General features: G+C 39.0%; 2 protein-coding genes across 3 annotated transcripts; one reads left to right on the top strand and one right to left on the bottom strand.

Moving 5' to 3' along the window:
• The first annotated feature begins 170 nt into the window (after window positions 1–170).
• LOC129360877 (C-Jun-amino-terminal kinase-interacting protein 1-like) lies at window positions 171–14,962 on the top strand. Of its 2 annotated transcripts, none has more exons than XM_055031359.1 (13): window positions 171–232; window positions 1,025–1,396; window positions 5,545–5,620; window positions 6,050–6,625; window positions 7,232–7,777; window positions 8,696–8,980; window positions 11,345–11,420; window positions 11,504–11,670; window positions 11,961–12,064; window positions 12,252–12,362; window positions 13,316–13,386; window positions 13,515–13,613; window positions 14,159–14,962. In XM_055031359.1, exons 2-13 carry the CDS (start codon window positions 1,325–1,327, stop codon window positions 14,229–14,231), a joined length of 2,256 nt encoding a protein of 751 aa, XP_054887334.1. In that variant the 5' UTR covers window positions 171–232; window positions 1,025–1,324; the 3' UTR covers window positions 14,232–14,962. The 2 variants fall into 2 exon arrangements, with proteins under 2 accessions (XP_054887334.1, XP_054887343.1); XM_055031368.1 differs by having other exon boundaries at window positions 183–232; window positions 1,092–1,396.
• Window positions 14,963–19,962: 5,000 nt separating this feature from the next.
• Window positions 19,963–26,078, bottom strand: cstpp1 (centriolar satellite-associated tubulin polyglutamylase complex regulator 1). The gene is made up of 9 exons (XM_055031380.1): window positions 25,892–26,078; window positions 25,687–25,789; window positions 24,615–24,745; window positions 23,963–24,047; window positions 23,566–23,651; window positions 23,246–23,453; window positions 23,058–23,167; window positions 21,884–21,947; window positions 19,963–21,224 (listed from the first exon to the last, which is right to left on the bottom strand). Exons 1-9 carry the CDS (start codon window positions 25,932–25,934, stop codon window positions 21,056–21,058), a joined length of 999 nt encoding a protein of 332 aa, XP_054887355.1. The 5' UTR covers window positions 25,935–26,078; the 3' UTR covers window positions 19,963–21,055.
• Window positions 26,079–26,875: the final 797 nt, after the last annotated feature.

Genomic DNA, 26,875 nt, shown 5'->3' on the forward strand with positions numbered 1-26,875 from the left:
TTATGAAAGAACAAACAACTTTATTATGTTACTTTATGATTTAGAAAGGAGACGATGTTCAAAATTAAATCATGAAACACCCCATACCGCTAGGTGGCGTTAATTCACGTTTCCTTTCCTACTGTCAAAAACAAGTAGTTTAGCGAAGGAGGTGAACAAAACAGTTCGGACTGAAGCTCGGCACTTTTCTCTTCGTAGTGGAGGACGGTTGTTTACAACGCGACCATTTCCGGTAAGCTTCATGGCGTCGACTGCCGGGTTACGTACGTCATGGCCAAACGTTAGAGGCTAAAACCTCAGCTAACTAGCAGCTAAAACCCTCAGCTAAATAGCGGCTAAAATATCAGCTAAATCCAGATCTGTATGGATTTAGCGAAGTGAGTTAGAACAAGTGGTTGTTATTTACCAAACTAATATGAAAGTGTTGGCAAGACGATATATTTCACAAAATACTGACTGGAATAGAATCTCCTCAAAGGTGTTGATTAATCACCCACTAACCAAGCTGCCTCTTAAAGGGAGAGTATTATTTATTTTTCACACAAATACTGCTCCTTTAAACTGGTTTTCTGTCTGACTGGTTCCTCTGGTTTTATGTTTGAACTGGTTTACCGTCTGATTGACAGGCTGGTTCCTCACTGGTAACTGGTTTTATGTCTATTTAAACTGGTTTTCTGTCTTATTGACTGTCTCTTTACCAGTTATCAGCCTGTTTGCTGACTATTTTCAGACAGAATGACTGTTTCCAGGTGTCAGACCATTTCCTAACTGGCGACTGGGTTTATATTTAGCTGAACTGGGTTGAGAGAGACTGGCAGACTGGTTTCCAGTCATCACACAGTTTTCCGACTGCTTTCCTGACTGGCCGTTCCCTTTGTCCGCCTGTCCTGCTGTCTAATCGTATTTCTCTGAGTCACTCTGTATGTTCATTAGCCTGAAGGCAGATCAGCTGATGATGTCATGCTTCGCTCTGATTGGCTGCCTCTGACTTCCTCCCTCCCTCTGTATCTCTCGCTCATCTCAGTCCCGACTCCCTCTATCACAACTCAACACAATCCCTCTTCCTCTTCCTCTCCGTTGTGGTGATGAAGGTGATGTGACGGCGTGCGGGGCCAATCGTCAGGGAAGAGGGGCGTGGCCAGAGAAGGAGCTCAGAGCTGAATGATGCTCAGAGGACCAAGGAGGAAGAAGAGATGTCAGGGAGGTAGAGGAGGGTGGGGGAGGCCTTGTCCGAGCCGAGGAGCGCCGACGGTGGGTTGATAAAGGAGGAGGAGGAGGAGGGAGGAAGCTGCCGCCTGTCGACGGAGGATCCACCTGCGCTGTCATGGATAAATACCGACCAAAGAGACCGACCAGCCTGAATCTGTTCCCACAGCTCCCACAAGCCGGCACCCAGGTAGGTCCGATCGGACCAGGCGGACCCACCCAGAGGTCGGCCGATAACTGGGTGACTGTGTGTGTCAGAGAGAGAGAGCATCTGTGTAATCGAGTGTGTCATTCGGGTCACATCCCGTCTCCCGGGATGATGAATGTTCCTGATCGGTTCCAGGACTGAAGGAGTCAAAGCGGATCAGGGATTCATCGAAGGACGCCTGGCCGTGTTCATCCCGGCTGCTGCTGATGCTGCTGCTGCTCTGCCATCTTGGGAAAATATTCAGTTGCAATCATGATAAATAGTGCCAATTCTGGGGGGAAAAAACACACGTCTGTATTGCCGACTCCAGAGCAGTAGAAGATCAGATTTAGCTCATCATCTCGGGGTGTTTACAGAGATAGGAGGCAGGTCTGGTCCAGATCCAGCCAGACCCAGACAGAGGCTCTGAAAAGAGTCCACACCCCTTTAAAAGTAAAGCTTAGAATCTAAAAAAGAAATCATAACTTGCATCTTGAAAGGGACGGTATTATGCCGGGCGTATAAAATCATTTTATAGCACAATCAAGTAACCGTGTTACCTTCAGTTGATTTGAAAATGCTGTAAATATCAAATATGATTTAAAGAGAACCTGTTATTATTTTACACTCTGGTGCTTCCAAAATCAGCATAATCGTTTAAAAAACTATCCAGCCAATTAACATTTTTGGTGGCTTGAAAATGAGCCGTTTCAAAAAATGTAACATCACAGTCAGCTGGTTACCTAGCAACCCAAGCAGAGTTCTGCCCGTAACCTAGCAACCCAATTGGAAGTCCAGCAGGTTTGTTCTGCTGGTTTTTCTACTGTACTCAACTGTACAATGGCTGCTGGAAAAGACAACAGTTTTGTTGTTTACATGCCATCCAGGAACCATTTGCTGTATGTTTGTTGGTTGTGCAAGTTGTCCATCTTTGAAAAGCACTTCTGCTTTTCAAAGATGTACAGTTGTATAATTGCACATCTGTTTGGAGCTTTTTTCACATACGAGGGTGAAAATAATTGAGGGGGTGTGGCCAGCAGCAGCTTATTTGGATGGGAAATTAGAAGAGGCCCTAAAACAGCTCAAAATAGTCTTAACAGCAGACTATTTGTACAAACAGGTAACGAATATGTTTTGTGTAGCTTACAAATGTATCTTAACATGTTCCAGGAAGCATAAAAGGTCATCTTTAAAATTGCCATTACAATTTAACGCCTTGAAATTGGATGTCTGTCTCTTTAAGAAGCTCCTGCTCTTTCCAAAACATCGCCTTCATCACGTCATCACAACACTCCTCCATTAAGCCTTGAACATTTTCCCCAGTGTTTCTCTGAGAAGTCGTTTGTATAATGAGCTCAAAAGATGTGCAGTTCCACCAGGCGCTTGCTAATTGCTGTGAGCTAGTCTGAAGGAGCAGAAAGCTTGGAAACTGCAAAAGAACCAATTCTTACCGAGTAGTTTTTGGTCTAGTTTCTTTTACAAATATCTAACTACATGAAATAAGTCTAAACTAATTTAAAAGTAACTTTTTAGCAAGATCGAGGAAGTATTTTCAGTAAATGTCTTAAATAAGTTAAATAATTTTCCAGTGGAGCCAGTATAAAATATTTGTACTAGAAATTAGAACAAATACTTGGTAAGATTTTGTGTTTTTGCATTGTGATGATATTTTCAAACTATAAATGATTTCTGATTTTAATCAATTACTTTACTTTTGTTTTTTTTTTTTGTTTTTTTCTGCTTTTCTAAAAACAAAATTTCAGAAAATACTTTCAAAACTTGGCTTTTCTTCTGTGAGTTGCACAACAGAGTATCAAGGCTATGAGAATTTTTGTTCATCTGAACAGTAGTAGAAAAAGTTGCAATTTTACCATAAAAACATGAAAATTATGAGATAGAAGTTGTTTTAGTGAAAAAACGAATTATCAGGATCTGAGGTGAGCAGCTCAGTTTGTGTGAAATCGACTGAATTGTTTCAAAATCCTGCTACTGATAAATATTTGATGCTGTTTGAAAAGATTAAATATTTTCATATTGGTGTATTGTAACATAAGCAAATATTAGATAGAATTTAATCAACTTTGTCTTCTTTCTCCTATTCAAACTGGATATGAAGGTGCAATTGTTAAATATGTTTTATTATTGTTATGGTACATTTTCTTCTTAATTATTTAACTTTTTCTCTTGAGAGTACTTGTTCAAAATAAATGAAGATTTTATTTAATTTCATTCATTGGTTAAACTGGTCCCAAAATATAACTTTAGAAGAGGCTCAACTTTCCTCAGTTTCATTTTTTTATATTTGTTATGTTGCAGTTCTCATGAAACTGGCTTTTCTTTTTCTTTTTTTTAATTTATTCTTGTAATTAAAGATATTAAATTGTAGTCTGTAGTCCTAGTATTCTGTTGTACCTGAGCTCAGAATCCAAATAAATAGAAAAACAAGATGGCGGCTCTGGGCGCGCTAGCAAAAAAACAATCCAGATTTTTCTAAAAGTAAAAATGTAGTTGCCTTAGTCTTAGTTACAAGACAGATAGTGACTGCAGCTTCAGAGTGTCAGCAGTGATTCAAAGTGAAAGGAAATGAAAACAAGATGGCCTCCAGCTCTCACTATATTATGATGGGATGAAACCGGGGCTTCCCATCCCATAAAACCCACATTTTAGCTCACAGTGATCATAGAAATACAGGAAGGTGATACTTTCAGAAATGAAGCAGCTCTTTTTTCAGTGGGTCTGTATTCGGTGCTGTTCAGCTGCTGATGCTGCAGTATTTCAGTCTGATCCCTCGGGCAGAGCATCGTCATCATCCTCAGCAGCAGCAGCAGTGAGTTCTGGAGTTCCTCCTTAAACGAGCCTCTTCCTGTTTACTGGGTCGGTTCAGACCAGTCCAGCCATCCTGACCAGAACCCGATGCTCCTGATAGGCTTCAAAGCTTTAAGGAGCACTAAATAATTTCTTTTTCTTCAAATTAAGATTTGAGTTCACCAGGAGGAAGGAAATGGTGAACGTTTTCTTTAGTTTTCAAGATGAAGTTGAAATAAGAAAAAACTTTTTTGCTATTTTTAAGTCAAGAATATTAACAGTAAAGTGGAAATATCTTGAAAGAAGAAGGTAGAATTGTTTAAATATTTTTTCAACTTTTTTCTCATAATTTGGATTGTTTGTCAAAGTTTCATCATTATTTCAACCTTTTCTGATAATTTTGTCTTTTTTCTCATTTGGACTTTTTTTCCATCATTTATTTGTTTTTCTAATTTGTATAAATTTGTATTTACAAGCTTTTGTTGATCCTTTGACTTTTTCTTATCATTTCTTTTTTGTTTCATTAGTTTTTATCTCATTTGAATATTTTTCTCATCATTTCTTTGAAATTATAAAACAATAAAAATTAGAAAATTAAAAGAAAAACATTTTTCCTTGGGCTTTTCTTAATGTTTCTTATTTCAACTTTGTTATTACGTTTTAATTTTCCTCAACAGTTATAATTTTGCCATTTTGAATTTTTTTTCTATTATTTTGACTCATTAGTTTTGAATCTAATAATTTCAAACTTTTTCTCATTATTTTAGTTTCTTTTTCATCTCCATTTTTTCTTTGATTCTCCCATCATTTTGAATTAAAAAAAATCATTAAACACAGTTTTTTCAATAAAGTTGGTTGTGCCAACCAGGATTTAAGGCAAGTTTAGGTTGGGAAAATAACATGAAACCCTTAAATCGACAGAAGAGACGGTCAAATTAATCTGTAGGTTCCTGAAGAAACACCAGGAGATATTTTCCTGATCTGTCCTGCCGGAAAGGAAGAGGAGGATTAAGAGGGAACCTCGTTCTAAACAAATAACACCCTAACAAATCCATTTAAGATCTCCACTCTGCAGGTTCTGACGGCTGCCAGTGGATCAGGGAAGGATGTGCTGAGTCGACGTAACAGGACGCTTCATCAATTAGTTGGGTCTGTTTCAGTTCAGCAGCTCGCTGTCAGACAGAAGATCTGGACTCCTGATCGTCGCCTCTCCCCTTCTGAGATTTATCAGCTCGAAAATGCAGCGAGTCCAGCAGCGGTTCTGATTCTCCATGCTGAGGATCCACATGGCAAAAACACAAAATCTTAATGATCTTTGATGGTCTTTCTCTGTTGTTTCTTTTCAGGACTCCATCAACAACAACTCTCTGGGTAAGAAGGACAGCTGGAAGGACTCCCGCTCTTCCTCCCCACACATCACAGGTACAACAAACAGACGTTTCAGGGGTTCAAACCAAAGGTGCGACCAACATGTCAGGAGTGCGACAGGCGTTTGAAGGGTGCAGCCATCATGTACGGGTACAACCAACTTTAAAGGCTGCTACAAACACTGCAGCTGTTTTTCTTGCACCCAGGATGTTGAAGTTTGGCAGATAACATGGCAGGTTATTTCAAGTGACAGTCTGGTCAACATTAATGATAATGATTCTTTGTCAGCTGTTTCCTTTAGCGTCAGGCTCTCAGGCAGGAAACTATTAATCCTTATGGTTAAGAACATGTGAAGAAAAAGAAAAATTCCTGCAGATTAGTACCAGACTAATCTTCTTACAACACATATAATCTGTCTGTTTTCTGTTCTGCAGGTTGAGTAACACATAATCTGATGTTTTCTATTTTTCTTTCTGCGTTCAGGAGATCCAGCACCTCAAGATGCGAAGCCAAAACCAGAGGACAAAGTCCGGCCCACAGCTCAGCGCCGGCCGGCACCAAAACCGCCCACTGCCGGCGCCTCCAACAGCAGAAACAACGCTCAGGCCGCCGCCTCAGCCGCAGACGCACGCGTCCGACCACGAGAACGGTCGACGTCCGCAGCCACGCAACCCTGCAGCACGCCGAGGAGTCAGCGGAGAGCCGCAGGAGGCGGGAGAGGAGGAGGAGGGAGAGGAGCGATGAAGGAGAAAAACCTGGGAGAGCTCAGGGGCAACGGGACGGACCGGAGAGGGGGACGGCTGTGTGAAGACAAGGCGAAGGACAAAGACAGGAACGGACATCAGAGGCAGAGGGAGGTCAACGGGCCAAGAGGCCGGCCAGCTGAGGGGAGAGGAAGAGGAGGAGCGAAGATGAGCAGCAGAGGAGGAGCAGGCATCAAATCCAACAACAAGCTGTCCAATCAGGAGGTCTACCTGCCTGCCATGGTGGTTCCACGCACACCTGTGGCAGCAAGAAGCCAGGAGAAGAACCAGAACCGGGAGAAGAGCCAGAACCAAGGTGGGAAACGCCAGTCAGCAGCGAGTTTAGACAGAAACAAATAACTAAAGATAAAGTAAATTACATCATCACCTGGACCAAACTGTACATTTCTGTGGAAATCTTTTGTATTTTAAGGACATGAATGAAAATAATCAATATAAGTAACAAAAAATAAAATCAGGCAAAAAATGTTTGAAGATATGAGTCAAATAGTAAAAAAAAAAAAAAAAACTTGGTCAAAAGGCGACTCAAGTGTTTATTCTTTAAAGTCATCAGACCAGTTAGGATTTAAAAATAAGAGCTGATCTAAGATTGGAAGAGATCCGGATCTCATTTTTCAGCACTGTTTCATTTATACACTGCAAAAACACAAAATCTCAAAAGTATTTTTGGTCTGATTTCTGGTTCAAATATCTTACTACATTTGAAATAAGAAAAACAACTTAAACATAACATTTTAATGAGATTTAGGAGCTTGTTTAAGTCAAAAGCTCCAAAATGTTGAGGAAACTTTTATCATCCAGTTTTTGGTAGAAACAGAAAAAAAAGAAAAACAACAAATTATGTGATTATTTTATATTGATTATTGCGACAGGCCTGATGAACTCTGATTTGTTTTCTCAGGCCAAAACCATGACAGAACCCAGGACAACCCTCCTGCTGCTCTGTCCCGGTCCAGCAGTGAGGGGGGGTCCAACCGGATGTCCCTGAGCTCAGACACAGAGGGGCCCCCTCCTGGACCGCTCCATCCCTCTCTGTCCTGCAGAACCAACCCGGACATCCGAGAAGAAGACGGGGAAGGAGATCCGACTCACTCCGCGCCCGTCCAGAACTACCCGGCACGCACGGCGACGGACCAGGAAAAACCAGAGACGGACCGTACCACCGCAGAGACAGACGCAGGCGGGGACAAAGCTGAAGACGCGGTGGACGTTAAGTTGGACCGAGCCCGACCGAAGGGCGAAGCGGCGACCGGGTTGAGCTACAACTCGGTTAAATACACCCTGGTGGTGGACGAGGACGCACAGCTGGACCTGGGCAAGCTGAAGGACTGCCTGCACGGACCCAACGAGGACAGCGACACCGAGACCGTCTACCAGTCGGCCAACGAGGAGGAAGACCCCGAGTACGAGGAGGAGAGGAGGAAGAGCGAGGAGGCCAGAAAGATCGGTAAAAACAGAGGAGATGCTCTGTCCATCCATCCATCCATCCATCCACCCATCCATCCATCCATTATCCATCCATCCATCCATCCATCCACCATTTATCCATCCATCCATTATCCATCCATCATCCATCCATCCATCCATCCATCCATCCATCCATCCATCCATCCATCCATCCATCCACCCATCCATCCATCCATCCATCCATCCATCCATCCATCCATCCATCCATTATCCATCCATCATCCATCCATCCATCCATCCATCCACCCATCCATCCATCCATCCATCCATCCATCCATCCATCCATCCATCCACCCATCCATCCATCCATCCATCCATCCATCCATCCATTCATCCATCCATCCATCCATCCATCCATCCATCCATCCACCCATCCATCCATCCATCCATCCATCCATCCACCCATCCATCCATCCATCCATCCATCCATCCATCCATCCATCCATCCACCCATCCATCCATCCCAGCAATGAGGCAGTTCAAAGCGCTTTACGTCATAAAGTCACAGATTACAGTTAATAAATGAAACGTTACATTTAGTCAAGTTACATTTTTCATTTATTATATTTTGAAAGCAACTGTACCCAGCTGGGTTTTTGGTCTTGACTTTAAGGAACTCAGTGTTTCAACTGATTTGCAGTTTTCTGGAAGTTTGTTCCAGATTTGTGGTGCATAGAAGCTGAAAGCTGCTTCTCCATGTTTGCTTCTGATTCTGCTCCACATCCATAACTCTTTAATGTGTTGTGGTGCTGAGCCGCTCAGTGATTTATAAACTAGCAGCAGTTTGTTAAAGTCTATTCTCTGAGCGACAGGGAGCCAATGTAGCCAAACACAAAACCTTGTGGAACACCAGAACTGTAAGAAAGGCAACTATCGCCATGTTGTTTTCTGTTTCAAGAAAGGAGAAAAGAGGAGGAGAAGCAAAGACAAGAGGAGAAGAAGAGGAAAAAAGAAGAGGAGGAGGCAAAGAGGAGGAAAGAAGAGGACCTAAAGAGGAGGAGGGAGGAGGAAGTGAAGAGAAGGAGGGAAGTGGTTGCAGTTGCACGGGTCTGCAAGCAGTCCAAGGTTTCGTCAGCCACAACTTCAGAGGAAGACGAGTCCAATGGAGGAGGAAGAGGCCCCAGAAGCAGGAAGTTCCTCAACCTGTTCTCTGGCAACAGCAGCAGCCCATACAGCTCCACAGGTGAGTTCACCTGCAAATATTCCCTTCTCACTCAGCACTATTGTCCCGAATAGAGGAAAATAAGCCGGTTACATAAAAATGTACCAAGCTGTACAACCGGAAGTCCAAATTCTTGGCGTTATTTAGTGATTAACATAATTCCAAGCCACTGACTCTTAAACATGAACAAGTTTCAGTTTGTAATCCATAAAAATGAAGACATAAATACACAAAAAAACACTAAAAATATTATAGTTTTTTTCTTAATTTGAACCCAGGAAGCTTTTTTTAAGATCTTTCTGGTGGTTTAGAGATTCATAGTATTATGTCCCAACCATCCCTGTTCATATTGTCAAGGTTTTCTAAAAATAGTGCATCTTAAGTCAAAACCTCCTGCTAGAGGACAGTTCAAAGTGGACATAGACAGTACGAGAAGCAGAGTTTTAAATGCGTGCTACCTGAAATTTGATAGGCTTTTAAATATTGCATGTTGCATCCTCTGCAGTTGTGCTGTTGGACACAATCGTTTTGTGGTGACCACTGTGATTTGATATATTGCACAGCTGTAGTTCCAAGGCGCAATTCAAACTACAATCCTCCAGGAACGTGTAGCATTAACACATGTTATGCATGCAAAAAACAAAGTTGCATGTTTTTTATGAGTTTGCAGGCATGTAAGATCTATTTCAAGGTATGCAATTCGTCCACAACACAAAAATATATGAAATGCATATATTAAAGCCATTAAGTAACATATTTCAAACAGTTTATTAGTCAGATTATTTGATTAAAAGCTGCAGGAAGCAGAAACGTTGTTGAGGGGGCAAATAGAGGTGATATGCACTGGCTGTGGGTTGCAAATAATTTTATTAGCTTTATTATAAACAGTTTAAATTGTTAACATATGCTTGCTTTCCTGACATAGATGGATAAACCCTCGATACTGTACAAGATTCTAGAATAGAAATACTATTCAGTTATCAGGAATGAATATATATATATATATTTTTTTTTTTTTTTTTTTTCCGGAGGAAATAGGAGAAATAGAAAAACTATCAGATTATTCAGATGTTAGAACCGAACCAGTTACTTTAATGCAGTGCTTCTCAAATAGTGGGGCGGGCCCCCTTTGGGGGGCGCGGTGCGATACCTGGGGGGGCGTGTGATCCTGGGAACAGGCTTTTTTTTGGCCGAACTAGTATAAAGTGTAATTGCGCACAGTAGGCGGCAGTGGCGCTCTCATTGTTACTTCTGTCACGTTTGCGACAGTGCAACATTTCATGACTTACAAGACAACAGGTTTGCCTTGGTTAGCAGTGTTAAGTCAACAAAAGCTCCGACTGCGTTCTGTCTATGGCCTCCGTTATTCAACAACCCCCAACATGAAAAAGTTTTTAACAGGGATGAAAAGAAAAGCGGAGAGAGACAAAGATAATGAGACAACAGAAAGTCAACCGAAAGCTAAGAAGAGGAAATACGACGAAGCGTATTTAGCGCTTGGCTTCACTGTGACTACAGTTGGAGAAGAGGAAAGACCGGTGTGTTTGCTGTGTCTAAAAATGCTCGCAGTGGACAGCATGAAGCCAAATAAATTAGCGCGTCACTTAAATACGTTACATCCCAATCACGCCGATAAGCCGCTAGAGTTTTTTCAGCGAAAAAAATGTTAATAAGGAAAAATGTTATGCAGAGATGGATAGTCACGGTGGGGAGTGGGGGGCGCGAATAGTTTTCTTCTTGCTAGGGGGGGCGTAACGGAAAATAATTGAGAAGCACTGCTTTAATGTAACTGGATTATATGAATTAAACCAGAATCAAACTGAACAATAATTGTATTTATAGATTTGTTTACTACCATTCAGTGATTCTGCATGACAAATTTCCAGCTCCAACCCAAAATGTGAGACTATTCCTCCTCAGAAATGTTGAAGTTATCGTTGTTCCTGAACAATGTGGCTCAGAAATGCAATTTCTATGCTAAGCTTAATACATTGTTAAGACCTGGAAGTTGTTTTCTGTCCTACAAATACTTTATATTAAGTCTTAGCTGTATATCTGAGAAATATTTAAATATTTTAAGTTAGTGTTGATTTTAATAAATGTATATGTTGAATAGGTTTAGAACAAAAAAGCAAATATTTACATTTTTTACATCCAGTTTGGATCATTTTCAGTATCACTGGCTTATGGTGTTACATTAACTCAGAAAGAATGTAGTTTAACTTGTCAAGTATTAGAGAAATTCTAAAAAATACCTACATTAACTCTGAATATTTCCACCAACATAATGAGGCATTTTACTCTCTCCGTTGTTGAATTGACTCTTCTAGAGTTCACGGTGATTATTTGACAATTGGGGTGTAAAGCTGGCTGTTTGTTCCTCAGGTGCCGGCTCGTTTGGTGTATTTTCCTGTGTTTTGGACGGCGTGGAGAGGCAGCAGAGTCACCGGGCCGTCTACAGGTCGGCACAAACACAACGCAGATCCAAATGAAAAAATAAATGAAAGTCATCACCGATCGCAGCTGACTCTGTTTCTGTCGCAGGTTTGTTCCCCGCCACGCAGACGAGCTGCAGCTGGAAACGGACGACCCGGTCCTGATGCTGAAGCAGAGCGAGGATCTGTGGTGTCAGGGCTACAACATGAGGACCGGGGCCACCGGCATCTTCCCGGCCTTCTACGCCGTCAGGGTGCCCAAAGACGGGAGCCACGGTACGCCAGGACGGGCAGGAAGTGGGGTCCAGTCTTCCTGTTTGTTTAATTCAGAATATTGATAGAAAAGTAGCTGTTCTAAGAGCAGATTATTTTACTGATAACATATTTTTCATGTAATTAGTGAAATAATCTGTCAGTGGATAAAATCCTGCCTCAAGTTAAGAAAACTGAAAAAAATGACAATAAATGCATATTTTCAACTGACTCCACCGTTAACATTTTTAAATAAAACCTGAAACATTTATATGTGTTTGTTATTGATCTGTGTTTCTGTGTTTGTCTTTCAGTCCGTAACGACGGCTGGACGGAGCAGTTTGTGGTTCGGTTTCTGGGCTCGGTTCTGGTTCCCATCCACATGGGAAACGACGTCCTGTGTGCAGCGATGCAAAAGGTTCAAAAAAATCTGTCTTCACGAAAAATATGTGATTCAACTGGCTTTTCTAATAAATTTCCTTTCCATCTAAAAGATTAAACTAAACAGCTATGTGCAGGAAATAAATTCTAACTTAGTATTTATTTCTGTTTGTTTGCAGATATGCAGGGTTTTTTTCTGATTGTCTGACTGTTTGCTCTAACAGGTTGTGTGCAACAGGCGGTCAGCCGGTCAGCTGCCGTCAGCCTGTGTGCTGGAGGTCAGCATGAAAGGCGTGAAGATGATCGTTCAGGACCAGTGCCACTCTGTTCACCGGGTAAGTCCAATCATTCGGTTTTTCTTTCCATCTGCTAAAAGGTCCGATGTAGCTGAAAAAAGATGGGTGGTTCTCAAAAAATTGAGCAGAGATCAATCTGTTGAGAGTCTGCTAACAATTAAATTTAACATTTAAGTTTTATGGGAAAAAGAAGAAAAGGGAAAAAAATGGAGTCGCAGTACAGAGCCTTGAGGAACACCAGAGAAGAATGATTTTAATTGGAAGATTTGTGGAATTGAATCTCTTCTGTCTGTGTGTCACAAAACAGAAACTTTATTGCCATTTTATTACCACTGTAACCAACACATTACATTGTTAATTTAAAAATGTGAATTGATGTGATCAAATTATTGCATCACAAAAGAATGAAAAACAGGTTTCCAACCACAGATCCTTGAGGAACACCATTGGAAATGAATTATAAGATTCCTTGGATTAAATGCGTTGCTGTGTCTTGTAAGGGTGACCAGTGTTTCGATTACTCCCAGCAAATGCTGGGAGTAATGGGAATCTTTGGAGAATATAAAAAAATTCTACAGTAGAAACCAGAAGTTTACATACACCTAATAAAATCCTACATATACTAAACTTCTCTTGGTTTTAAGTCACAATTACCAAAATTGTTCCCATTTGCTAAATGACAGTAATGACAGAGAGAATATGTCAGAGATTTATTTATTAAAAATCAGATGCTAACATACATTTCTTCAGTTTTTTGTTGCGCGGCCTTTGAACTCTTTGACAAAGATGTTGGGTTTCTTTCCACAAATTTCTCACAAAACATGAACTTTGTTGTCCTCAAACATAACTTAAAAATTTCAAGTTATGTTAGCAAATTATTGCAGCACAAGATGTTGAAAAACAGGTTTCCCAGCGTAGATCCTTGAGGAACACCACTGGATGTAAATTGTCGGAGTCGTAGGACTAAATGTATGTGTTTCTGTGTTTGTCAGGGAGACCAGTGTTTCCATTTCTTCCAGTTGAAGAACATCTCATTCTGCGGCTGCCATCCCAAACACAGCCGGTGAGTTCATCCCAGCGTACCTGAATCGTCTCACACACCTGTGGAACTGTTTCAACTCTCCGTTTAGAGGTGTTGGGTCTCTGCAGATCTCATCAGCTGGAAATCTTCTTATTTTGGTTTTGCTGCAGGTACTTTGGATTCATCACCAAACATCCCGACCAGCAGCGCTTCGCCTGCCATGTGCTGATGTCAGACACCACCTTGCATCCTCTGGCGGAGTCTGTTCGGTGAGAAAGAAACACAGAGGTTCTCCGCTCCCACATTTTACCTCCTGGTTCAGAGGAATTTCTTTCAAGAAAGATTATGAAGGAAGACGTTGAGATAAACATCATGTTTTAATCAGTTCTTCTATTAGATTTGCTATTTTGATACTTTTATTAGTAATTAGAAATATTATTTGTCAATATAGTCCTTGTGGCAAACAAAATTATTTCAGGAAAAATGAAAAATAAGCTGGACTGACTTACTTCAGAAGAGATCACAGTTTAAAATTTCAACATTCATTTTGAGTTCACACCTGTTTTAGTGAAACTGATGAAAATGGAAGATATAAGAGGAATTAGTGAGATTCTTGATATTTGGTCAAATGGAAAAGAGCAAAAATGTGTCACTGAAGAAAGGTGACAGTCAGGAGGAGAGAGGAAAGAAAATTAACGGACAGATGGTTGGATGGATGGACGGTTGGATGGATGGATGGATGGATGGATGGACAGTTGGATGGATGAACTGGTTCCCCACAGTGAGTAATCAGATTACTTCCGCCTCTGGGCAGGTGGGCGTTCCAGCAGTTCTACAAGGAGCACGTCGGTTTCTCCTGTCCCACTGAGGACATCTTCATCGAATGACCCGTCCTCCTCGTCATCCTCCTCTTCCTCAGACTGAAGCCTCACCGTGTGCATGCTACGCCGGCCTTACACCCAGACTGGACCCCCAGAACTTCCTCTCTGCATGGTGGGTTCATCCTGACCGGTCCGAGTCACCGGGCGAATCCCTCTGAGGACCAAAACGACTGAACTCACTAAAACGTCCCCAATAATCACTTTATATTCATGCATTTATTAACAGAAGTTATTTACATGTACCCATGCTTGGATATTTTACTCACCGTTTAAAACTTCAGTCACAGAGAAACTACTAGAAAAGTCACTAAAAGGACACAAGTCAACAGCAGAGATAGTTAAAAAAAAAAGACCACTAGGTGGCACCAAACAGCTTTAAAAGTTGGAAACAACTGGGAGGAGGAGAAGAAGAAAGCTTTGAAACTTAACAGATAAAAAAGGCACAAAAAGCTGCTTTTACTCTAATATTAGAGCAGCTTGGAGGCCCACAATCCACAGGTACTCTATATTAAACGTTTCAGCAAAAAACACAAATAAATGTTTTTTTGCAGCTTAAATAATAAACAGATAATTTATATAAGGCCTCATACAATGATGGCATATTAGGACCATTCCTGATGGAAAACAGGAGTAAATTTCCACTGAAAAGCTCAGAAATTTTGATATTGGTCTCAAGTTTCCTTATTTTTTCTATATGTTTTCTAGAAAGAAGCTCAGCAATTCCTGAGCTTGAAAAATCAACAAATTGCAAAAAAAAAAAAAAAAAAAAAAAAACTGAAATTTTGAGATAAATCTTAGAAATTTTCTAGAAAAAAAATACTAGTACATTTCTGAGTTTCAAAAGTCAAATTTATTTGACTTGAATTTTAAGGTTGAAAATGTCTGACTTTTGAAACTCAGAAATTTCCAAGTTTTTTCGAGAATTTTTTTTTTACAAGCAAACTTTTGACTTTTGGAGCTAAGAATGTCATTGTTTTCCTAAATTATTTCTGAGATTATTCTCAAAATTATTGAGTTTTGTTGGTGGAAATTTTACTCCCTTGTTTTTCTGTCTGTTGACAGTAAGACGTCGTGTCGTATAGACATAGCCCGGTCTTTATAAAACCAAATATCTCCGCTTACATCGTTTAAAAAATATCCTACACATGGGATTGATTTCAGTAAAGTTTTTATCCATATGAACTTGCATAAATCCACCCCTGAGTGTTGTTTTAACCATGCCAGACCCATAGGGGGCAGTGTAGCTCTTGACTTACTTTCTCCAAATACCCTAAACCAGGGGTGTCAAATTCCAGTCCTCAAGGGCTGCTGTCCTGCAGTTTTTAGATGTGCCACAGGTACAAAACGCTGAAACGAAATGGCTTAATTACCTCCTTCTTGTTCTCCAGAGCCTTGCTAATTATTCTATTCAGGTGTGGTGCAGCAGAGGCACATCTAAAAGTTGCAGGACACCGGCCGTAGAGGACTGGATGTTGATACCCCTGCCCTAAAAAATCCGAAAGGATTCATCAGAGAAAGGAATCTTCACCTGAAACTGAAGCTGCAGAGTTGGGAAAGTAGCATTTCTGGTGCTGCAGAAACATTTGGAGCATGGCTGCATGATCTGTGGAGACCATGAACATCCGAGGAGTTCTCTGATTCCTCTTCCAGCTAGAAAATACAACAATTATTTTAATGAAACAAAAACAGGTGAAATTTAAAACATTTATAAACAAAGAAATCTGTAAAATGTATCAGTTTGGAACAATTTAAAACTAAACATTAGAATTAAGTGTAAGACGTTTAATATGGCTGAGAATAAAAATTCTGCATGACTTCAAATCTGCAGATTATGTAGAGAGATTCAGCTATATTTTTGATTTTATTAAAAGCAAAATAAATTTCTAACACAAACAGAAATAGTGTTTTAAGGGTCTGCAGCTGCAGGACGAATCAACAGAGCAGATTTTAATCTCCACAGTGACGGAGGCCTTCATCTGCTCGTCTCTTTGCACACGCTGATGTTTCCAAAAAAAAGCAAAACAAAACACAGACTCCGTATTTTCTAACATTTAGACTCGACAATCTTCTGTTTTAATGGTGAAGGTGCCTCATTTGTGTTTGCTGCTTTCCTTTTGCTTCCAAATGTGAGTGAAAACTTTCACACAAGGTTCCTGCAGCTGAGCAACGAGTCAAGGCCGAAATGACGCTGTGCAATCTGTGTGTGAGCGTGAGCGTGTGTGTGTGTGAGAGTGGATGGATGCTGATCGTTCTTCTGTTTTATCTGCTCAAACCTGGAGTGAATATTAAACGTTCAACTTGAAACAGATGGGAAAATGTGACCAAAGAGAAAAATGTTTTGAGATATTGGAACAAATAACATAATTTCAGTCAAGAAATAATGACATGTGAGATAAAGAGGCGGTAATGACACTGACAACAAAAAGGATTTTCTTAAAATGCAGCAACAAAAATGGACATCTCAATAAACTTTGTTCATAAAACGGCTCTAAACATGTCTGACTCAAAATGTCTATAATTGAGTTTTTATTTTACATCCCAGTTTTAAAGGGGAAGCATTGTGTATTTTCCAGGCACATTGTAAAATTTTATAGCACAATTATTTATAAATGAAATATGTACTGTATATATATATATATATATATATATATATATATATATATATATATATATATCAAATGTCTTCACAATTAATGTCTTGAAATTGGGGCTCTGTTTCTTTAAAAACTCCTGCTCTTTCTGAAACTCCGCCTTCAGGAAGTTGTAACAACATGGCTCTTCTATTAACCCTTTAACAACCTTTATCAGCTTTTCACTGAGAAGAAGCTCCTATAATGAGTTCAGCAGAAGGTCAGTTCCTCCAGGTGTTTGCTAATTGATTCTGGCTAGTCTGAAGGAGCCTCTGAAAGGCAGAGTTAGGTCCACCCACACTTTTTGCACAGCTGAATGGTTTCAGCGGGAGATTTTTCAAACATACATGAAAGAATCAAGGCAACACTCCATGTATGTTTTTGATGAGGGAATAACGTTATAACAGGATGTGAAGTCAATTTTACACAAAACTGCCCCTTTAAGGATTCATCTAAAGGGCTGTTTCAATTAGATAGAACCAAAATGTGCAAATTGAACTCGAGCTGCTGCTTTTGGATGAAAGCAAATTCTGCAGGGAGCTTTCATGTCCTGCCCCCTGGTGGCCATGTCAGTCATTGCAGCCTCAGCAAAATCGAGTTGAAACTTTTGGAGATGGAGCAGATAAAGCCTGAGAGCGTGAAGCACCAAAAAATGTTTTTATTTCCATGTTTGATAACAGTGCCTGTTTTTTTTTTTCTGCACTAACTGACCCACTTCAGAGACACAGAACCGAACCTGATAAAAGCAAACAAACCAAACAGCAGGTCGAGTTCAGATGAGTGGTCCTGCGGCTCGGTGCGACTGATCGCCTCAGAGGTGGTTGCTGTGGAAACCCAGAGGACTTAGGTTGATAGCTGCAATGTTTCTGCAGAAAAATGATTTGAAGCTGTTATTTAAGTATGGATTGTTTGAGCTGGAAAACATCTGAAACGTGTGAAATGTTGCATAAAGTCTGTAAGAGTTTAAACTATATCAATATAAACTACGGCAGCACTGTTAGCAGTTTTCTAGCTAATAGATTTAAGTTTTTAATTTAAAAATCCTGCCATGATTATTCATCTGAAAAGTTGCTGGACATGGGCTGGTGTGTGGGTCACTCTGTCAGAACTCCCTCACAGAAGAGCAAAAAGGAAAATCATTTTCACATTATTTGCAAATTTCAGATTTCCCAAAATTAAGGAAATTGGGGTTGATTTATCGGTGCCCTCCTAATCAAAATATATAAGTTACATCTTGTAATTAAAACAACAAGAACAAAATCACATTGATGTGTGACTGCATTTATTGTTCAGATGATAAAGTCCTGCTTATAGGGGGATTTTTAGGTATTTTTCAGGCCTTTTTTTGCAGAATCAAGTAAATATGTCATCTTCAGTTGTGACTTAACAGAAATTTAACTTTGTAATTTAACTCCTTGACATTGAGTCTCTGTCTCTTTAAGAAGCTCCTGCTCTTTCTGAAACTCCGCCTTCAGGAAGTCACCACCACATGGCTCCTCTTTTAACCCTTTAACAGCGTTTTTACCAGCTTGGCGCTGACATGTAGCTCCTATAACGAGCGATGGGCAGGTGTTTGCTAATTGCTGCTGGCTAGTCTGCAGGAGCTCAGTAGGGCTGCTCTGTGAGGCTGTGTCCTGAAGGCGGGGCTAGATCCGACCAGGCGTTTTGCACAGCGGAATGGTTGCCAGGGAGATTATAGGATTTCTCAAACACGCATGAAAGAATCAAAGCAACACGTATGTTTGTGATGAGAAAATAACATTGCAACATGATGTAAAGCTAAAAAAAAAGTCAGTTTTAAATAAGTACTGTCCCTTTAAGTCTGTATAAGAAGAGAAAAAAGAGAGAATCCATATTTTTTTCATTTTCGAAAAGGATTTTATGCCTTAAAAAAAAAATCCAAAGAAAAACTCCAAGAACTGTTTTATTAGAGCCACTTAAAAACATTATTTAAAAGTGACACTCTTGAACCCAAATGCCTCTTTGGCCATGGCAACCACCTGAAGCGCACCACTTCGAGCAGCTCCTCCAGGAAGTGTCCTTTCTTTGCTCTGTGACTCTTAACAGCACGAACATTCACTGTACATACGCCATCGTCCTCCTCATCCTCACAGAGGTCTCCTGTGTAAATCCTGGCTGTTTGTTTGTATAGCAGGTGTCGCCGCGCTGTGGCTGGGTGTGGCGCCGCATGATATCAGTGTTGTAAAATGAAGAAGCTCAGACTGAAGCCGATTCTGGGTTTTCATGTCAATAAATCAAGTTTACGACAAAAATCACACATCGTGGCATGTTTATTTTGTTGTATTTATTTAGAGATTAATGGTGAATTTAGATTTCCTGATGTTAAATGACGACAGTATGTTGAAAACAATGATTTATTCATCACTGAAAGTTACAGAAAAAGAAGCTTGTTAGTTCTGAACTTCATGTTTAATCTGGTTTTTGAAAAATAACGTTTTGGGACGTAAAAGTTACTGGCTTTTTTTTTTTTTGCTTGCAAACTTTTTCCTTCTTTTGGTTATATTATTATTCTTATAAAAAAAAGTCTATTTTCTATAGCGAGTTCCTACAAGGTCTTGATTTTTCCAGAAAAAAAAAAATATTGACATCATTCCACAACATTTAACGTTGCGTCTTTCAGAATCAGAATTTCTTTTAAAATATTTTAAAAGATTGCAATTCTCAAAGGTAATGCAAATACATATATTTAGACAAATATAAGAATTATAGTAGAAACACAAGAAAAGTGGGATGTTAGAAACATATTGTCTTCTCTTCTCCTGGGTTTTCCCCATTCCTCTTTTCCTTTTTAAAATCAGCATTTAATATTTTTTTATTTTAAATGTAATTTAAAAGATGGAATTCTAATAAAGTTAGTCTGGAAAATCTGACAATTTTATATGAATGACGAAAACAAAAATCAGTAAAAGCACCAACAGTTTCATGCAGATTTTGCTTCTTTTCCTTCTTTTTTTCCCCCAAAACTTTCTGATTATATCTGAACTTATTCAATTCCACACTGTTAACATAGAAGTGAACCAAAAACTGCCTCCATGTCAATCTGACACTAATTCCAACCAATGATGACCCAAAAACCTTTAATGGCGTCACAGTTACAGCTTTTATTAGTCAGTGAGCGAAGCTCCATACATTTTCAATTATATTTTAAGTTTATATTTCATAGTAAGAAGTCATAAATGAGTGATACAGGATTAACATCTAATGTATCATAAGCATCAGTAGCAGCTCAGGAAAGAAGAGAAGCTTGTACTATATGAATGGGACTGACTGATTTAGTATTCCTACATTTATTCATATATGTATAGACATCTTCAAGAACAGACAGGCTGCATGTTGTTTGTAAGGTACATTCAGAAAATGTCTGCTTTGTCAATAGAGCTCGTTTCAAAAATGATGTAACATTCATGATGGCACAATGAAATGACAGCAGGTTAGCGTAGCACAAATTCATTAGAGATAAAAGATGATTAGCTTTGCTTGAAAGTTTGGTGTATAAACATAACATAAATAGCTTAAGAAGTAAAGAGGGAAGCTCATGATTTGACGTAAACAAAGCTAAAATCAAGCTAATGCATTTTGGGCTAATTGTTAAACTAGCCTAAGCTATGTTTGGATAGCTAAACTAAGTTAACATAATGTAGAACACAACAAACAAAACTGAGAAAATTAGGAGATGCTAAAGAAAGCTAAATTAAGAAAACTCACTTTGAATGAAATTAAACTAAGCTAAGCTAAATCAAAGCTAAGTCAGATTAGCTCACTTCATTTTAGCTTGGTGAACCTAAGGTACACTAAACTAACCCGCACCAAGTTAAATTTGGTCAAGTAATTAATTTAATTACTTGACCAAAGGTTAATTTAAGGTAAACTAAGTTGAATCAAGCTAATTTTACCTAAACTGAGTGAAGCTAACACATGTTAGTCTTGGGTAAGCGACATTAAACCAAGTAAAACTAAATCAAAGTAAGCAAAGCTAGATTTGGGTTAAGCTAGGCTAAAATAGTTAAACCATGCTACACTCAAATAAAGTAAGAGAAGCTAAAACCAGCGAACCACCTCTGTGATACGTGTTCATACGGCACTATCTAACGTCATGATGGTTTTGTATTGCAATTATTTTATTACAATGTGTTTTCCTTAAAGACTAAGCTCTCCATGTGGCGACTCCATGAACCCGGTTCAGTTTTCAGAGGAGTCCGTTTCCTCGGTGGAGCCGTCGCTCTCCACCTCCATCTTCCTCCGGTGGTGGATGTTCCTACGTGGGGAGGCGCGCCTCTGCACCTCCTTCAGCCCCCCAATGGCGCTGCCACTGCTGTTGCTGCTGGGGCTCACAGATATCTGAGCGATTCTGGGTTTATTCAGGCAGAAACGCAACACTCAAAAACCATCCCACATGTATTCTTCACGCTATTTACACTGCAAAAACAAAAGGTTTACATGCATTTCTGGTTGAGTTTTCAGTGGAAATGTCGTACCACTTTTGAAATATGACAAAAACTGACTTACAAGTAACTTTTCAGCAAGATAAAGGAGCTTGTTTTAAGTAAATAATTCTTTTTTTATTGATTAAAATGCAAGTTCCACTGGCAGAATATTTCTCTATATAACTCAACACTTTTCCCATGTTATAAGTGAAATAATCTGCTAGTTGAACTGAAATTTTAATCAATATTAAGTCATTATTTACTTAAAACAAGCTCCTTTATCTTGCTGAAATGTTACTCGTTTAGTTTTTGTCTTATTCCAAGTGCATTGAGATATTTCCACTAGAAACTATAACAGAAACTTAGTAGTTTTTGCTGTGAATTTAGTAATTTCACCTTGATAGAGATTATTCAATTGTATTTTGCACACAATTAAAGCCAAATTAATAGAAACTAAAAGTTATTCTTTATTTATTTTTATTTTTTAATGTAATGCGGATCAAATTTGAATTCATTTTAGTGCAATATCGCTGTTAAAACCCAGTGACTGTAAACTAAATGAGTTGTGTGAGTTTGTTCTCACAGCTTGTCGAGTTCCTGGTCCATTTCTGGGTCGATGAGCAGCTCCTCCTTACTGGGTAACGCTCCTGAAACCGTTCAACACAGAAACTCAGCTCATCTAATCAAATTTAATCATGGAAATTAAATGTTGTTGTGACTCATATTAATTAAAAATAATTCAAAGAGTCCCTGGAGATGGTGATGGCTGTGGGCATAAAAGATCTCCTGTAGCAGTCTGTATTACAGCGCATTGAAGAAGCCTCTGACTGAAGACACTATGTTTTACTAAGAGTCATACAAAGATGATGGTCAAGGTTGTCCATAAGTGTCTTGAATTTATATAAAATTCTTAAAATTGAGAAAATTATAAACAACAATCAGGAAGTAAACAGAATAAAAATGGAAAATGTTAATAAGAAAACTTACTTTGTTGTAGAGCAAGTAGCCATTTTGGTTTAAGTCAAGATTAACCCAGTAGAATTCACGTTAATCGATTATTTTACTGATTAATCTATTAAATAAAATATTGGGCACATTCTGCAGAGTTTTCATTTAACCACTTAAGCCTTGAAGAAAATAAATATTTAATTACCTAAAATGCAATATTAAAGCATTCCTTTGGAGAATTTTAACCACATAAAGTCAAAACTAGGCCCCTTGAGTTTTGGCTAATACAGGTGTTTTTATTTTAAGTGAAAAAATTTATGTATTTCTTGTATAATTGTGGCTTAATTATTTCTCTGATTGTGTTCTTTCAGTAAATGGGATTTTTAAAACTCTGCATACTGCAGGTCGATTCATTGCAGTATACAATTGCAATCGATTACAATTACAATGTTCATGTTCATAAAACCTTACATTAAAAAAACTCCTACAATTTTTCAATGACAGATCAAATAAAATCCAGAACATTAATTGAATCAAGGACATTCAGTCGGGTTTTAGTTGTACAATGCGTGATTTTACAGTGCTTGTCTAACCACTAGCAGCCATTTGCAGAGAAAACAAGCCCATCATCGCATGAGCCGTTCTGCAGAAACATGTGCATGTTGTTTCATGACATCAGGAAGTCATGACACAACATGACTAATTGATTACTAAATTAGTTTACTTTTGCTGCTACGGTTCATACAGCTGGAATATTTTTGTTTTTTTGGGTCAAGTTATGTTTGTTGAGAGAAATGTGCTGAACCCACCGATCGTTTGGTTGATGCTCTCATGGTTGGCCAGACTCTGGAGGAAGCCGTAGTAAGAAACTTTGTCTGTCTGTTCCAGTACTTCCCTCAGGCACGTCCTGGAGGGGTAGCTGCTCGCAGAAAAATGCTAAACATTCACAAAAACAACAAAAACGCTGCGATAATGAGACTTTTCATGGTCTGCTCACCTGTGCTTGAACCGTTCACAAAGTGCGTCCACACACTCGGCGAGCGTGGACGAATCCACGGCGTCCTGCTGCTGCTCCTCCCTGTCGCTCTCCTCGGTTGCCACAGAGACGAGCTGCTCGACGGAGGACGACGTGGGGACGATGACGGTGTTGGGACTCTTGCCGGCGAGCAGATCCTGGTAGATCACCTGGACGCTGTCCAGGAACTCTGCAGGACGACGACGGGAGGAACTCATTCGCATTCTGCTCATCAGAAAAAACGAGTCCAAACTGTTTGACCTAAATGTTGAAGTTTCTCATGTTTTCCGGACCGGCTGTACCTTGGTAGCAGAACTGCAGCTGGAAGGAATAAATGAAGTCAGAGAAAGACATCAGACCATCGGAGACGTCGTCCGCCAGAACAATTCTACAGAATGACAGAAAGAGTAAAGCGAAGTTAACGAGCTGCACGTGGAAACAAGATGTCACGGTTCTGAATCTTTGAAAAGATGATCAGGATGTTCTCTTGTTTTCTCTATTGATCACTTTGGATTTTATTTTTGCATTGTAAATCTGTTGCTTTATCTGTTTAAAATATATTAATTCTGTTGGGGTAACATCAAGTTAATGTCAATGCCCTGGGCCAAACAGGACCGGACCGGATCAGAGCAGCTCCAGTTTCTTCATGGCGTTTTCAGATTAGCATCCCTGCTGAGTGCAACATGAAGCCGTTACCACCTGGAGGCGCTCTGCACTGCCTCCAGTGGGAAGTCAGGGCACAGCAGCTGCAGCAGGGACCTGTACTCCTGCACCGACAGCAAATCTGCAACACAGCAAGATGCACAGGTCGATTTAACTGGTGCACAACAACAATCAGTACCAGAGGAGTCAAAGGTTTCACAGCTTCACGTAAAAACTCAATAACTATAGAGTCAAACGTGTTAACATTAGGTCAGCAGAAAAACAGATAAATTAGTAATTAAATACACATTAATATGTCCATCAATTAATCTATCTATTAGATTATTCATTTTAAATAAATGTAAAAAATAAATGTATTTTTTCTTTGTTTTTTGTTTCCATTACAGTTTTGTTAAATAATCCGGCAAAAAAAAAAATCTACTTCACCTAGTGTAAAATCTTTTTATCAAAACACAATAATTCTTTTGAACTGTTATGTTTTCATTAAGCAAATTTATTTTCAAAATGTTAAATACAGTCAACGCGAACGCAGCAAATTATTGATCCGTCAGTAACTTAGTTTAAAGCATGTTTTATAATTTCTCCTTCAGGTCATGAAATCTGCTTTATCATGTTTCGTAAAGATTGTTAATGTAATTTCTGATTTAGACTTTATCATTTTAAGAAGCTGCAGCATCGCCTCGCTCACCTCCACTCTTGCCGATCTGCCTGAAGCATCTCCAGAAGACTCTGATGAAGGACGCTCTGTTGTGCTGCGTGGCTCTGATGTAGCTCAGCTCCCTGAAGAGGACATGGTTGCTGTTCTTCACGCTGCTGAAACTAAAAACACACACAAAAAAAAAACGTTTAAGGAAGCAGGTCGGGTACAACAGGAATGAAACCGAGTCGCCTTCCAAATTAAAATAAACAATGTTCTCAAAGCCAGTGGAGTCGTAACTTCAAAATTTAAACACAAAATGTATTAAATTACAAATGCAAATATTAGTTTATTGCAATTTTTCTATTTTTTATTTTGACCTGCTTGATAATAAATAACATTTTTATGAAATCCAGAAATCCTTAAAGATCAAAAACATACAGGTTTTATTTTTGTTTGATGAAAAGAAATTAGTTCTATTTTGTTGGGCAAAGTTTTACTGTTCTTGACTTTTGGTCGGAGGCCGAACAAAATCATTTCAGGGGCCAAAAGTTACTTTGAAATATCAGTAGTTGAGCAGAGCTTAAATTTGGATTGATTTTCTTTTACATTTAGAAAATTGTAACAAAAAGATGAGCCCATTTATATGTGTTGCTAGACAGTCACCTAATCTTGCAGCCATTTTATTCTATGAGTGACATAGTAATATCTTCCAGCACAAAAGATGGGAGTATTTAAAACAAAATAATTACATTTTGGTTGAATTGTGGGTATGACTGTCACAACAACTAGTTTTGCTGGGCAATAAATTATTCATATGTTGTTTATTTTGTTGTGACCTTTTACCAAAATTGATTCATACTTCATTTAAAATAGATTAAACAAAACGGGCTGTTTTAAATAAATTATATTATTATTTTCGAAATTTAACCCAGCTCTGAATTTTGTATTTAATTAATTAATTTATTTATTTATTTATTCGGATTATCTCAGATGGAGTCATAATTCAAACAAAAAAACCTTCGGAATCTTTTCATAGTAAAAATAAAAAATATAAGCCACATATTTTGTTTTGTTACATTAATGCAGAGCTATTCTGTGTTTAAAGCGGTTCGGTTCTTACTATTCGGCGAAGTACCGAACCAGGCCGAACTGGGTGTACTCGTCCCTGTGGTCCAGCAGCTGGGTCACGGCATCATTCAGGTAGAACAGAACCTGGCTGTCCGCTACGGGGGGGAATAACAGACAATCAGAACCGAACCGAGCCAGTACAAATGAGAATATTACCGAGGTTACCGAGGTATTACCGAAATTATTACCGAAATTACCGAGGTACCGCTCTCCGGGTACGGCCGAACTCAGGCGGTTCATTCTGCTGGTTCTGACGGGATGGATCCATTCACATCATCGCAGCATTAGAGACTTTATTGATCAGCCGATTCAGTTCTGGAGGATCTGGATGATTCCGACTGGCATCGTTGCTGCAAACCGCGGCTCCATATATGGAAACAGGAAACAAGACCGGATGTTGTGAGCTACGTGAATTTGAGTCCCCAGATAATCCTGCTAATAAAGGTTCCGCTTCACGTAAAAATAAATAATATTAACAACAATAATGACTGCTTTATGTAACATACGTAATATTATGTAATGATAATAACTATTATTATTTTACCTAATAATTATTATTATAATTACATTACTGTTGTTGAAATAAGAATTTTAAATTAGCACAATAGTACACAGGATAATCTTTGATGCATATGAAATATAACATGGAAACTTAGAATACACTCTATGTGCACATAAATCTAGATAAAGATCCAAAACCAAAACAACTGGCCACTCTCGGATTTTACATAAATTCTATAAGGAGGGTTTTGCAGCAAGACAGACATGCACTTCCTTAACAGACAGGGGGGCTGCATGCCAGGCAATTAACAAATTCCTTAGTGTGGTTCAAAAGTTCACTAGGATCTTAAAACGTTTTATAAATAATCTTATCCATACTATAATTAAAATATATATTAAGAGATTAAGTATTAAACCACATGTTTTGAATTAGTTCTTTTGTAATCATACTATTTGCATGCATTTTATATTACTGAATACAATATTTTTAGTATACTTGACTTTAAAATATTTCTGATATTCTCAAAGAGTTCTTCTTTAAAAATAAAACACGTTAGTTCTTAGATACAAACTTATAGGTATTATTTATTATTTAGTATTTAGCATTATATGTTCGAGTTTGTTTAAAATACAAACTACTTTCTTGTTGAATTATTTGAGGCAGAGAACGCTCCAGCTGC

The sequence above is a fragment of the Poeciliopsis prolifica genome, unplaced genomic scaffold (assembly GCF_027474105.1).
Source record: "Poeciliopsis prolifica strain line A6 unplaced genomic scaffold, Auburn_PproV2 SCAFFOLD001, whole genome shotgun sequence".
Lineage (NCBI taxonomy): Eukaryota > Metazoa > Chordata > Actinopteri > Cyprinodontiformes > Poeciliidae > Poeciliopsis > Poeciliopsis prolifica.